The following is a 12,483-nucleotide window of genomic DNA, read 5'->3' as shown; positions in this document are numbered from 1 at the left end:
CATGTGCACTTCAGAAGAATGTGTATTCTGCTTCTTTTGGGTGGAGAGTTCTGTAGATGTCTGTTAGGTCCATCTGTTCTAATGTGTTGTTCAGTGCCTCTGTCTCCTTACTTATTTTCTGTCTGGTTGATCTGTCCTTTGGAGTGAGTGGACTGTTGAAGTCTCCTAGAATGAATGCATTGCATTCTATTTCCCCTTTTAATTCTGTTAGTATTCGTTTCACATATATAGGTGCTCCTGTGTTGGGTGAATAGATATTTATAATGGTTATATCCTCTTGTTGAACTGAGCCCTTTATCATTATGTAATGCCCTTCTTTGTCTCTTGTGACTTTCTTTGTTTTGAAGTCTATTTTGTCTGATACAAGTATTGCAACACCTGCCTTTTTCTCCCTATTAGTTGCATGAAATATCTTTTTGCGTCCCTTCACTTTTAGTCTATCTGTATGTCTTTGGGTTTGAAGTGAGTCTCTTCTAGGCAGCATATAGTTGGGTCTTTTTTTTTATCCATTCAGTGACTCTATGTCTTTTGATTGGTGCATTCATTCCATTTACCTTTAGTGTGATTATCGATAGGTATATACTTATTGCCATTGCAGGCTTTAGTTTCATGGTTACCAAAGGTTAAAGGGTAACTTCCTCACTATCTAAGAGTCTAACTTAACTCACTTAGTATGCTATTACAAACACAATCTAAAGGTTCTTTTTATTTTTCCCCCCTTTTCTTACTCCTCCATTCTTTATATATTAGGTATCAGATTCTGTACTCTTTGTCTATCCCATTTTATTACCTCTGGTGATAGCTATTTAACCTTAGGAACACTTCCATCTATAGCAGTCCCTCCAAAATACACTGTGGGAGGTAAATTCTCTCAGCTTTTGCTTATCTGGAAATTGTTTAATCCCCCCTTCAAATTTAAATGATAATCTTTCTGGGTAGAGTATTCTTGGTTTGAGGCCCTTCTGCTTCATTGCATTAAGTACATCATGCCACTCCCTTCTGGCCTGTAAGGTTTCTGCTGAGAAGTCTGATGTCAGCCTGATGGGTTTTCCTTTGTATGTGATCTTATTTCTCTCTCTGGCTGCTTTTAATAGTCTGTCCTTATCCTTGATCTTTTCCATTTTAATTATTATATGTCTTGGTGTTGTCCTCCTTGGGTCCCTTGTGTTGGGAGATCTGTGCACCTCCATGGCTTGAGAGACTATTTTCTTCCCCAGATTGGGGAAGTTTTCAGCAATTACTTCCTCAAGGACACTTTCTATCCCTTTCTCTCTCCCTTCCTCTTCTGGTACCCCATCATATGAATATTGTTCCATTTGGATTGGTCACACAGTTCTCTCAGTATTCTTTCATTCCTAGAGATCCTTTTTTCTCTCTGTGCCTCAGCTTCTTTGTATTCCTCTTCTCTAATTTCTATTTCATTTATCGTCTCCTCCACCACATCTAATCTGCTTTTAATACTCTCCATTGTGTTCCTCAATGATTCGATCTCCATCCTAAATTCGTTCCTGAGTTCTTCAATATTTTTTTGTACCTCCAAGAGCATATTTACAATTTTCATTTTGAAATCTCTTTCAGGAAGATTTATTAGTTCAGTCTCACTTGAACCTTTTTCTGGGGTTGTTGAGATTTTGCTTTGAACCAGGTTCCTTTGACATTTCATATTTGTATGTGGTGCCCTCTAGTGCCCAGAAACTCTACTCTCTGGAGCTGCGCAGCCCCTGGAGGGATGTCAGGGATCACAGGGGAGCGGTGCTGGTGCCTTGAGGGAGGAAAGAGCTGTTTCCTGCTTCCCTGCTGCTATGCTGCCTATCTCCACTGCCAGAACGAGTGGGCCGAACACACAGGTATTAAGCCTCTATGCTTTTTGTTTGTAGCTGCTGCAGGCGGGGCTTCCCTCTGGTTGGCCTGATGCCAGGGCAGGGACTGCCGGTTTGCAAGCCAGGTGCGGGCTGGCCTGGAAGAAGACACAGCAGGCTGCGTATCATGGTGGGGGGGCCTTAGAGCTGCATAGCCAGCCAGGGGGCTGGAGCACCTGAGGATCATGAAAGCTCCCAACCTGCTGTGCAGAGTGCCTTCGGACAATTACCTGTCCTTTCTCCTGAGCAGTAAGCTCTGCGCAATCCTTGCCCCTTTAGCAGCCCTCTTGCTGTTAGGAAGTCTCTAAGACTGTCTGCCCAGATCAGCTGGATATGAATTCCTGCTTTCCACAAGCAGCTGGAATCTCTGTCTCTACAGGTATTCCACCTGTCTTAGCTTTCCAACCCCAGTAATCACCAGAGCACCATGCAATGTAGGTTCGTGCTCCCACAGCAGACCTTCAGGGCTGGGTGTCCAACAGTCCCAGGCCTCCACCCCCTCCCCACTCTGTTTCTCTTCCTCCCGCCAGTGAGCTGGGGTGGGGGACGGGCTTGGGTCCCACCAGGTCACAGCTTTGGTATGTTAAACTGTAGTGTGAGGTCTCTTATTTCCTCCAGGTGTATGAAGTCTGGTGCAGCCTTCTTTCCTGTTGCTCTTTCAGGATTAGTTCTATTAATTATATTTTCATATTATATGAGGTTTTAGGAGGAGGTCTGTCTCACCTCTCATGCCACCTTTAATCCTCTCTCCTCAAGATCTTAACTTTTGCTCTATCCTCTCTATGTTCTTTAAATACCTCAATTATTCCTACTTCGAGGTCTGCAGATTTGGGTTTAAAATCTAGGTTATCTCTAGCACTCCAGCTCCCAATCTCCAAATGACTAAAATGACTACTAACATTTCCATTTTGGCAGTACACAGCAAGAGGATGCAGACATAGAGGTGCAGAGATCACAGGAAAGAAAGAACATTTTAAGCTGTTCTGAGAAGAGAAAGTTTCCGAACTTACTGAACTGAGCTAGTTCTAGACTAAAGATAAGTCTACAAAAAAGCTTTAGTTACAAAAAAGAAAGTGTGCAAGTGAGACAGCATAATGTTCATTCAAGATGAACAGAATAATGTGACTAGATAGAGAATCAATTTAGAAAAAAAAGAGACAGAAAAATGAAATGCTGGCTTGAGGGTAAGAAGTGGATAGTCCTGAAATCCTGACCAAAAGTTTGGACAAATTCTTCAGAAAATGGGGAGCTGTTAGGTTTTTGACAGGAACTTTGTATAGTTTAAGGAAATTTAATTAGACTGTCTTTTGTAGAAAGGATCAGAAAGAGAGACTCTAGACTGAGGACTATTTGAAGTGCCAAGCATCTGAACTAGGGATCTGACAGAAATATAAAGAATGCGATACTGTAAGAAAACACTATTATTAAACAAAATTATAGGGGAGAATTTAAGCAAGAAGAAAGTTATTACCAAAGAAAGCATATAAGGATAACAATTTCCTTATCTTGCAAAAAAGCAAAAGGCCATAATATTACTAAATTTCAGGTTATTTTTCTTTCAATTTCTCTTGCATCATTATGTATCTTTCTTCCTTTTAGCACAGTTTATTGTTACTTTGGAAGAACAAAAATCAATAGAAATAAATCTCAACATTCTATTTGGTATGCCAAATTAATGAAGAATATTAAAGAAATCAAAATTTTTTATTAACCTTGAACATTTACTAAGCCTCCCAAAATATTAGCATTTTTAGATATAGATGGCACAGTAAATAATCTATACTCCACAGGCTTACTGTTTTGACAAACTGTAATCATACTTTCAGTATTTAGTGCCTATATAGAATATGTACTGAAGTATGGGGAAAAGAGGAATTTTTAACCCAGAATTTTTGTCATGTAGTTACATGCTATATTTGCAATTCTTAGAATGTTTTCATTTTAGAAGGGATGTTTCATGTGTGTTTATGGTATTTTATGTGTGTGGGAGGGGTTGTTTGTGTGTATGTATGCATTTCCTTATTGTAGACAGATTTCACCTTAAAATCTTAAAATGTTTCTCACAATCAGAACATTCTCACAGACCTAGTTACTTTTAGTGTAAAATTTAAAAATACCTCTATAACTTAACAAGTACCAAAACACACATCTGACATACTACGTTATGGTGTCTGAAGCATGTCGGACAGCCTGGTGCCATACAGCGGGCACTGAGTCTCTGGGGAGCAGAAGGGGCTGTTTAAACAGTTTGTTGAAGGTGCCTGAGTTCTTACATAGAAACTGCCATAATTTCGGTAACAAGTTGCTGATTGAATACTTACCACACTCAAGGGGACAGAAGTGTTTGCCTCTGGTATTGGGTGGTTATACAGGGATTTGAGAGTTTCATTCAAATCATTTTCCTGAGGTAAATTTAAAAGTACAATTTATAAATGAAATTTATACTAAGCAAATACTGTTAAAACTATTTAATAAAATCATATACTGTGCCTTCTTATATTATACATGTTTTATATAACTGCTTCCCATAGAAATGTTTCAAACAAATGAAATTAAAATAACTAAATCTAATAAATAGGAAAAAATAATCACATTTCTTTATCCAGAAAGAATAGCAATATTTCTATCTGGTATGAATATGTATTTTGCAACACTTAATTATTATAAAATACACTGATGTATCTATAGAAGGAAATCATTAACATTAAATACAATAAAAAATGAGATTGAATAAAAAATAGCAATACAATTATGTGATCATTGAATGGTTCATTGTCCATTTTAATTTTAAAATCTTAAACCTAATTTTTAAGAAACAGATAAATTCTAGTAAGATTACTGTACTAAGATGCAACATAAGAGATTATTCTAGAAAGATAACATTTCTTTCCTAAATAGCTATTAGTCATTACTTCACCCACAATGAATGGGATTAAAAAGAGTACATAATACATCTACTTTATAGAATTTGTATAATAATGTACCTTGATGTATACCTTCACTTTTCTGAATTACACATATAAATCCAGTAATAAATATATGAAGGTAGCTTTTTATATATGTAATTTTTATTGTCTCTTGAAATGTTCATGTTAGGAGAATATACCAAGGAAAGCTAATAATTAATTTTGAGAGATTTGGATATGAAACACATGACTTCTCATAATTTCTCTCCTAACTTAAGTATCAAAACTTAATAATTCAGATCTCTATAAATGCTTACAAAAGTGTACGCTGAAAATTCCCTATCTGAAACCCTCTTTAGAAGGACCAAAAAGGAAAACTACAAAGAATTTATTTTTTGACCATTTAAACAATGAAATGGGCCACAGAATATTCTGAATGATACTGATGCTTTATCTATACAAAATTCCTGTGGCTACATAAATTTTTTAAAGTCTAGCTATTAAAAATCCTTTGTACCTGCCTGACATTGCTCAGGTAAGAATAGTTTGGTTTTTTTTGAGTTTTGATCACATTTATTTCTAGTTAGATATACTAGTATAGTTTGAATTATCTAAATATCTACTTTTTAATCATGTGGCACTAGATTAAAAATGAAAACAAAAAAAATTTAATTATAGATTTCCTTCTGGTTATGTAATACTGTGAATTTATAATATTTTTCCTCTAATTAAGAACACAAATTAGTATCCCTTATTTACTCTTATCAGAAAACCAAAATTATATGGATCTGCACATAGTATTTTCTTTTATGTAGTCTACTATTATGGATGGTCTCAGGGGCAATATGACAAATAAGTACGTAAGTGTTAATTTATCAATAAGAGTTTCCAAGGCAAAGTGTTCAAAATCTGGACAACTAATACAATGAATGTTGGTTCCATAAGTACACTCATAAAAACAAGAAGGAGAAATTATCATAATGTGGAATCCTGGTTTTAGTTTTCACTACAATAATTAAACAGTTTTATTTCCAGTTATTTTCTTAGGAAAATGAATGAGTGCATAGCTTCAACATAAAATTCTTCACGTTAAAATGACCTAGTAAATATTTCACAGAATTAATAGCACCAAGTGTAGAGAAGGAAATATTTACACACACAAACACACACACACACACACACCTGGACTTTTTAACAAACATTTAAAACTTACTACTATGTCATTATAATAAATTTTTTTTGCCAAATTAGGAGATTGCCAACTAGAAGAGTAAAGCAAGCACCATAATTTATTAATAATGCATTTTAATTCTATTTAATAAAAAGTATCTGGAGTAATAGTTGTGCTGAATTTTGGTTTGTTCTTAAGGGTATTTAAACTGAATATTAAAAGATTAAAGTATTACCAGTAATGAGTGGGTGATCTATAATCTTGAAAGACAACCATGTAGAGTTATGTATGTTCTGGGAAATTTAAGTAGCTCAAAATAATTGGATGGTACATTATATACAGGAAAGAGGGAGCAGATTGGCCAGATCAGAAGCCAGACCATGATGCTTCTTATGTCAGGCTACACACAAGTTTAGATGTCGTTCTAAGGAAAAAAGGAAACCCCTGAGAGGATCATAAGTAGTGGAATGATATAATCAGGCTTAAGAAAGATGATTCCTAGATTTCAGAACATAGTGGTATTTACAGCTAAGAGTGTGTATGAGGTATCCACAAATAATGTCTAGGAAGAAGAGAAAATGAAGAACATGAGAACATGAAAATTTTATGTGTAGATAGGTAAAAAGCCAAAGGCTGAGGATATAGCTAAAAACAAATGAAAAACAATGTCAGGACAATCAAGAAAAATGTGATCTCAAAAGTGGGAGAGTATCAAATGCGGATTTTAAAAGATGACCATGAAGGAAAATATACCATGGATTTGAAAATTAGAAAGAAGTAATAGGCAATCATTAAAGTTTAAAAAAAGAACATTTATTTGAATTAAGTTATATCAAATAGCACAGCAAATATCTTCATAAATTTGTCCTTTTAAAAACATCAAAAAATGAATACAAGGAAAACTGTACAAGTTATCATTCCAGAGAAATTCATTACTTCAATAGCAAACTTCACTTTTTCTTTTGCTTTGATTTTCAAGAAAAAAAAGTTGAAGAGCCAAAAAAGCTAATAGTATAAAATTCTGAGAAGAAAATATACAGGAAAAGCTTCATGGCATTGGATTTAGAAATTATTTCTCAACCTAACACCAAAAGTACAATCAACAAAAGAAAAATAGTAAATTGGACTTCCATCAAAGTTAAAAACTTTTGTGCATCAATGGACACTACCACCAAAGTAAAAAGACAACCCACAGCAGAAGACTCAAGATGGCAGCATGAGAGGTGAGACAGAGAACAACTCCCCAAACCACAGATAGTACAAAAATATAGATAATACAACTAACCCTAAAACAGCAACAGAAAAGAAGGCTGAACCAGACTGCATACAGACCTTACGAAACAGGGTAACGAATGAAAGCCTTGATCTGGCGGGATCCAAGCCCCTCCCCCACCCCAGCTCACCGGCAGGAGGAAGAGAAACGGAGCAGGGAGGGAGTAGAGGCCTGAGACTGCTCAACACCCAGCCCTGCAGGTCTGCTCTGCGAGCAGAAACCTACACTGCGTGGTGCTCTGGAGGATGGGGAGCTGGGACAGGCGGAGTGCCTGAGAGACAGACATTCCAGCCGTTTGTGGAGGAGGGGGTCCACACCCAGCCACTCTGGGACAAGGGAAACGCTGGCGGTCTGAGAGGCTTCCTAGCAGCCAGAGGGCTGCTGAAGGGGCGGGGTTTGCACAGAGCTGCTCTGCAGTGAAGGGGAGAGCTGGACGAGGATGTGTGGGCGCGCTGCCCAGCAGGTTGGGAACTTAGACAAGCTTCGGTGACCCATCCCTGGGGCTGGCTGCTCAACACTGAGGCCCCCCACTGCAACACGCAGCCTGCCGAGCCTTCCTCCTGGCCAGCTGGCACCAGCTTGCAAACGAGCAGTCACTGCACTGGCGTCAGGCCAGCCAGAGGGAGGCCCCGCCTACAACAGCTAGAGACACCAAGCACAGAGGCTTACACCTGTGTGCGTGACCCGCTGGCTCTGACACGGTGACAGGCACTGCAGATGGGAATCAGGAAACAGACCTTTCCTCACCCCAGGCACCAGCGTCACTCTGCTACAAACCCCAAAGTCACTCTAGGGGCTGAGCAGCTCCAGAGACTGGGGCTTCTGGGCACTAGAGGGCACCACATAGAATTATAAAGCATCAAAAGAACACGGTTCAGACCAAAATCTCACAAACCACAGAAAAAGGGCCAGATGAAACTGAACTCACCAATCTTCCTGAAAGAGTTCAAAATAAAAATCATAAACATGATTATGGAGGTACAGAAAAATATTCAAGAACTCAGGAACGAATTTAAGATGGAGATTCAATTATTAAGAAATTCCATATCTGAAATGAAACATACAATGGAGGGATTTAAAAGCAGATTAGATGTAGCAGAAGAGACGGTAAATGGAATAGAAACTAGAGAAGAGCAATACAAAGAAGCTGAGGTACAGAGAGAAAAAAGAATCTATAAGAATGAAAGAATATTGAGAGAACTATGTGACCAATCCAAACAGATTATTATTCATATTTCAGAGATACCAGAAGAAGAAGTGAGAGAAAAAGGAATAGAAAGTGTCATTAAGGAGGTAATTGCTGAAAACATCCCCAATCTGGGGAAGGAAATAGTCTCTCAGGCAATGGAGGTGCACAGATTTCCCAACACAAGGAACCCAAGGAAGACAACATCAAGGCATATAATAATTAAAATGGCAAAGATCAAGGATAAAGACAGACCATTAAGAGCAGCTAGAGAGAGAAAAAAGATCACATGTAAAGGAAAACCTATCAGCCTATCATCAGACTTCTCAACAGAAACCTTACAGGCCAGAAGGGAGTGGCATGATATATTCAATGCAATGAAGCAGAAGGGCCTCGAACCAAAAATACTCTACCCAGCAAGATTATCATTTAAATTTGAAGGGGGGATTAAACAATTTTCAGATAAGAAAAAGCTGAGAGAATTTACCTCCCAAAACCACCTCTACAGTGTATATTGGAGGGACTCCTATAGATGGAAGTATTCCTAAGGCTAAATAGATGTCACCCAAGGGATAGACAAAGAGTACAGAATATGATTCATAACATACAAAGAATGGAGGAGGAAGAAAAAAGAGGAAAAAGCAAAAAGAATCTTTAGGTTGTGTTTGTAATAGCATACAAAGTGAGTTAAATTAGACTGTTAGATAGTAAGGGAATTACACTTGATCCTTTGGTAACCATGAATCTAAAGCCTACAATGGCAATAAGTACATACCTATTGATAGTCACACTAAATGTAAATGGTCTGAATGTATCAATCAAAAGACACAGAGTTACTGAATGGATAAAAAAATAAGACCCATCTATATGCTGCCTACAAGAGACTCACTTTAAACCCAAAGACATATACGGACTAAAAGTGAAGAGATGGAAAAAGATATTTCATGCAACTAATAGGGAGAAAAAAGCAGGAGTTGCAGTACTTGTATTAGACAAAATAGACTTCAAAACAAACAAAGTCACAGGAGACAAAGAAGAACATTACTTAATGATAAAGGGGTCAGTCCAACAAGAGGATATAACTATCATAAATATCTAGGTACCCAACACAGGATCACCTACTTATGTGAAACAAATAGTAACAGAATTAAAGGGGGAAACAGAATGCAATACATTCATTTTAGGAGACTTCAACACACCACTCACTCCAAAGGACAGATCAACCAGACAGAAAATAAGTAAAGAGAGAGAGGCACTGAACAACATATTAGAACAGATGGACCTAACGACATCTACAGAACACTCCATCCAAAAGCAAAAGGATACACATTCTTCTCAAGTGCACATGGAACATTTTCAAGAATAGATCATATACTAGGCCACAAAAAGAGCCTCAGTAAATTCAAAAAGATTGAAATTGCACCAACCAGCTTCTCAGACCACAAAGGTATGAAATTAGAAATAAATTACACAAAGAAAATGAAAAAGCCCACAAACACATGGAGGCTTAATAATATGCTCCTAAATAATCAATGGATTAATGACCAAATAAAAACAGAGATCAAGCAATATATGGAGACAAATGTCAACAATAATTCAAGACTGCAATATCTGTGGGACACAGCAAAGGCTGTGCTAAGAGGGAAATATATTGCAATACAGGTCTACGTCAGGAAAGAAGAACTATCCCAAATGAACAGTCTAAACTCACAATTAATGAAACTAGAAAAGGAAGAACAAATGAGGCCCAAAATCAGTAGAAGGAGGGACATAATAAAGATTAAAGTAGAAATAAATAAAATTGAGAAGAATAAAACAATAGAAAGAATTAATGAAAGCAGAAGCTGGTTCTTCAATAAAATAAACAAAATAGATAAACCCCTAGCCAGACTTATCAAGGAAAAAAGAGAATCAGAAATGAGAAAGGAAAAATCACTAAAGACACCACAGTAATACAAAGAATTATGAGAGAATTCTATGAAAAATTATATGGTAACAAACTGGATAACCTAGAAGAAATGGACAACTTTCTAGAAAAATACAACCTTCCAAGGCTGACCCAGGAAGAAACAGAAAATTTGAAAAGACCAATTACCAGCAAAAAAATTGAATTTGTAATCAAAAAACTACATAAGAACAAAACCACAGGACCAGCTGGTTTCACTGCTGAATTTTATCAAACATTTAGTGAAGACATAATACCCATCCTCCTTAAAGTTTTCAAAAAAGTAGAAGACAAGGGAATACTCCCAAACTCATTCTACAAGGCCATCATCACTCATCAAAACCAGGCAAACACACCACAAAAAAAGAAAATTACCAACCAAGATCCCTGATGAACATAGATGCAATAATACTCAACAAAATATTAGCAAACCAAATTGAAAAATACATCAAAAAGCTCATTCATCATGATCAAGTGGGATTCACTGCAGGGATTGAAGAATGGTACAACATTAGAAAATCCACCAACATCATCCACTACATTAACAAAAAGAAGGAAAAAAACCACATGATCATCTCCACAGATGCTGAAAAAGCATTTGACAAAATTCAACATACATTCATGACAAAAACTCTCAAAAAAATGGGTATAGAGGGCAAGTACCTCAACATATAAAGGCCATACATGACAAACCCACAGCCAACATTATACTTAACAGCAAGAAGCAGAAAGCTTTTCCTTTAAGATCGGGAAGAAGACGAGGATGCCAACTCTCTCCCCTCTTATTGAACATAGTACTGGAGGTCTTAGCCATGGCAATCAGACAACACAGAGAAATAAAAGGCATCCAGATTGGTAAGGAAGAAGTCAAACTGTCCCTGTTTGCAGAAGACATGATATTGCACATAAAAACCCTAAAGAATCCACTCCAAAACTACTAGATCTACTATCTGAATTCAGTAAAGTGCAGGATACAAAATTAACACACAGAAATCTGTGGCTTTCCTATACACTAACAATGAACTAGCAGAAAGAGAAATCAGGAAAACAATTCCATTCACAATTGCATCAGAAAGAATAAAATACCTAGGAATAAACCTAACCAAGCAAGTGAAAGACTTATACTCTGCAAATTACAAGACACTCATGAGAGAAATTAAAGAAGAAACCAATAAATGGAAACATATCCTGTGCTCATGGATAGGAAGAATTAATATTGCCAAAATGGCCATCCTGCCTAAAGCATTCTACAGATTCAATGCAATCCCTATCAAAATACTAACAGCATTCTTCAATGAGCTACAACAAATCATTTTAAAATCCATATGGAACGACAAAAGACCCCAAATAGCCAAAGCAATCCTGAGACATAAGAATAAAGTGGGGGAAATTACACTACCCAACTTCAAGCTCTACAACAAAGCCACAGATATCAAGACAATTTGGTACTGGCACAAGAACAGACCCATAGACCAATGGAACAGAGTAGTGAGCCCAGCTATAAACCAAAACATATATGGTAAATTAATATTTGATGAAGAAGCATTGGATATACAATGGGGAAATGACAGCCTCTTCAACAGCTGGTGTTGGCAAAACTGGACATCTACATGTAAGAGAATGAAACTGGATTACTGTCTATCCCCATACACAAAAGTAAACTCAAAATGGATCAAAGACCTTAATGTAAGTCATGAAACCATAAAACTCTTAGAAAAAAACATAGGCAAAAATCTCTTGGACATCAACATGAGCAACTTCTTCATAAACATATCTCCCTGGGCAAGGGAAACAAAAGAAGAAATGAACTAGTGGGATTATATCAAACTAAAAAGCTTCTTTACAGCAAAGGACACCATCAACAGAACAAAAAGATCTCCTACAGTATGGGAGAATATACTCATAAATGACATATCCGATAAGGGGTTGACATCTAAATTATATAAAGAGCTCATGCACCTCAACAAACAAAGAAGCAAATAAGTGAATTTAAAAAATGGGCAAAAGAGCTGAACAGACACTTCTCCAAAGAAGAAATTCAGATGGCCAACAGGCACATGAAAAGATGCTCCACATCACTAATTATCAGAGAAATGCAAATTAAAACCACAATGAGATATCACCTCACACTAGTTAGGATGGC

The 12,483-nt window shown here is 37.0% G+C and overlaps 1 protein-coding gene across 14 annotated transcripts in view; it reads right to left on the bottom strand.

Moving 5' to 3' along the window:
- DENND1B (DENN domain containing 1B) overlaps window positions 1-12,483 on the bottom strand; it is a 279,446-nt gene that overhangs the window by 134,293 nt on the left and 132,670 nt on the right. For all 14 annotated transcript variants that reach the window (XR_008999472.1, XR_008999473.1, XM_057508165.1 and 11 more), the window contains one exon: window positions 4,181-4,261. Coding sequence is in view for 12 of the 14 variants with exons in the window: in XM_057508165.1 (XP_057364148.1) it covers window positions 4,181-4,261 (81 nt within the window). In the remaining 2 variants the exon portion in view is untranslated. The remainder of the gene's footprint in view (window positions 1-4,180; window positions 4,262-12,483) is intronic.

The sequence above is a fragment of the Manis pentadactyla genome, chromosome 9 (genome assembly GCF_030020395.1).
Source record: "Manis pentadactyla isolate mManPen7 chromosome 9, mManPen7.hap1, whole genome shotgun sequence".
In the NCBI taxonomy this organism is placed as follows: domain Eukaryota; kingdom Metazoa; phylum Chordata; class Mammalia; order Pholidota; family Manidae; genus Manis; species Manis pentadactyla.
The sequence above is the reverse complement of the archived record's forward strand: the minus strand, read 5'-3'. Positions and strand labels throughout refer to the sequence as shown.